This window comes from Dipodomys merriami, unplaced genomic scaffold, assembly GCF_024711535.1.
Source record: "Dipodomys merriami isolate MVZ:Mamm:240054 unplaced genomic scaffold, mDipMer1.0.p SCAF_40, whole genome shotgun sequence".
In the NCBI taxonomy this organism is placed as follows: domain Eukaryota; kingdom Metazoa; phylum Chordata; class Mammalia; order Rodentia; family Heteromyidae; genus Dipodomys; species Dipodomys merriami.
In genome coordinates, this window is record NW_027205604.1 from 6,456,283 (window position 1) to 6,458,235 (window position 1,953).

A 1,953-nucleotide genomic window follows, 5' to 3' on the forward strand; every position below is an offset into this window, starting at 1 on the left:
CACCGGTGTGGGAATGCCTGGCTGTAGCGCTCCCATTGGGCAAATAGCTTTATTAACGGCACATAGATCTTGTAAAAGGCACCATTTGCCTGATTTTTTCTTGATAACAAAAATAGGAGTATTCCATGGTGAAGTAGAGGGCTCTACAAGGCCTGCCACCAACTGTTCCTGTACTAACATGGAGGCAGCCTCCAATTTTTCTTGGGTAAGGGTCCACTGATCCACCCACACAGGGGTTTGGGTTTCCCAAATGATTTTATCTGCATGGGGCACAGGAGGGTCAGGGGCCGATACTAAAAATCCGAATACCCAAGCCCATGTTTATCTGTTTTTTGGGTAGCTTGGATTCCTTGTCCTGATTTTCCAAGACCAATACCAGGGACAAAATCCATACGGAGCATTTGATGTGTAACCACAGAATTGGGACTAGCAAGAATAACTTCCATCTGGGTCAAGATATCCTGGCCCCATAGGTTAACAGGGAGGTCAGGAACAACAAAAGGAGTAACAGTTCCCCTATTGCCCTCTTTGTCAGTCCAACTAAGAACCCTGGAGCTGACCAAAGGGTTTTTTGACTGCCCTATGCCTTTAGGGTCAGTTAGGGACGAGGTAAGGGGCCATCTTGGTGGCCAATATTTTTGGGAAATAACTGTGGCATCCGCACCAGTATCCAAAATTCCCTTAAACTCCTTTCCTTCAATTCGCAGGGTGAGGGTGGGTCTTCTTTGAGTGATAGGCTGAACCCAATATGCATCAGAAGACCCCAAAGAAGCAGTTCCTTGCGGTGTGGTCTGAGCAGTGGAAGAACCCCCTGAATTTAATGGGAACAGTACCAATTGTGCAAGCTAGTTCCAGCTGGAATAACTGCGATCCCATTAATGGCCGTGGCCAAAATTTTTATTTCTCCTGTATAATCATTATCAATAATACCAGGAAAAACTTGGACACCTTGAAAGGTAGCAGAGGCTCTTCCAAGAATAAGGGCACACATATTTAAAAGGAAGCTTCACTAAACCTCACCTCTGTCCAGTGACACTCTGTCTTCTGAGTGGCTAGGATTACAGGCATGAGCCACAGGTGCTCAGCTCCCACTCAAAACCAATGAGGAAACACTAAGGTATATTTTCCCAGCTCTGAAAGTATTATAAAGTTCACACATAGGAACTTCCATTCTGAGTGTGTGGAACACACATTTAACTCTCATTTCCGTGTGGGGAACAGAAAATATTTCTTTCCTTTTTTGGTTGTTTTTGTTCTCATTTCTCATTCTCCTGCTATATTGAAAAAAAATCCCAGCTAAACTTCACCTTGTGAAACTTTGCTTACTGCAAGAGTCCTGGAAATGTTTCTTTACTCGCCGGTGGATCTCAAGGCCTGGATCTCAAGGATCTGTGACTTGGTACTGGAAACTGGGAAGTAGAGGGAAGCCCCTCACCGTCCCCATTAAAAGCATTCACTTCATGAGTGGATTAGGAACCACTGATGAGTGCTTGTCTTGAATGGGCTACTGGGAGGTGGGGCCTAGCTGGAGGAAGCAGGTCTCCCAGGCTATACCTGTCTTGAGACCCTCTCATCCCTCGGCCAGTATAAGGTCCGCTCCTGGAAGGTGAGCAGACTCCACCCTTCTCTCAGCCTTGTGGAGTGCCAACATGGCCTGGTGCCAGCCGGAAAGATGAATAAACCCTACCCCTTACCTGAATACCATGTGCGTGGTGTGGTTCTTACACGGCAACCTCTTCTTTAAAAACCTAACACAAATAGTGCTGTTTGAACCCAGGAAGGGCTTAAAGTCAGGGTAGGTGGGATTCCTCTCTGTTTTTGTTTTTTTGGGGTTTTCCCCCCCTTTTTTGCTCTGAGGAATACCCACAGTTCTGATGGCCTTTTGGGGGACCAGTCTGTCTGCTGTGGACACAGCACATCAATACCACTGCTGGCCTCTGCATCCACCTCCAT

General features: G+C 46.6%; 1 protein-coding gene across 1 annotated transcript; it reads right to left on the minus strand.

The window, feature by feature from the left end:
• Positions 1 to 293: 293 nt before the first annotated feature.
• On the minus strand, positions 294 to 1,953 carry LOC138806522 (endogenous retrovirus group K member 7 Pro protein-like). The gene is made up of 2 exons (XM_069991956.1): positions 1,864 to 1,953; positions 294 to 791 (listed from the first exon to the last, which is right to left on the minus strand). The coding sequence occupies exons 1-2, from the start codon at positions 1,951 to 1,953 to the stop codon at positions 294 to 296; spliced, it is 588 nt and encodes a 195-aa protein (XP_069848057.1).

Coding starts and splice junctions, on each gene's coding strand:
- LOC138806522 (XM_069991956.1), bottom strand. CDS start 1,953: ATGGAGGTGGATGCAGAGGCCAGCAGTGGTATTGATGTGCTGTGTCCA. Junction 792..1,863: donor AAAGGCCATCAGAACTGTGG/GTATTCCTCAGA, acceptor TCCACTGCTCAG/ACCACACCGCAAGGAACTGC.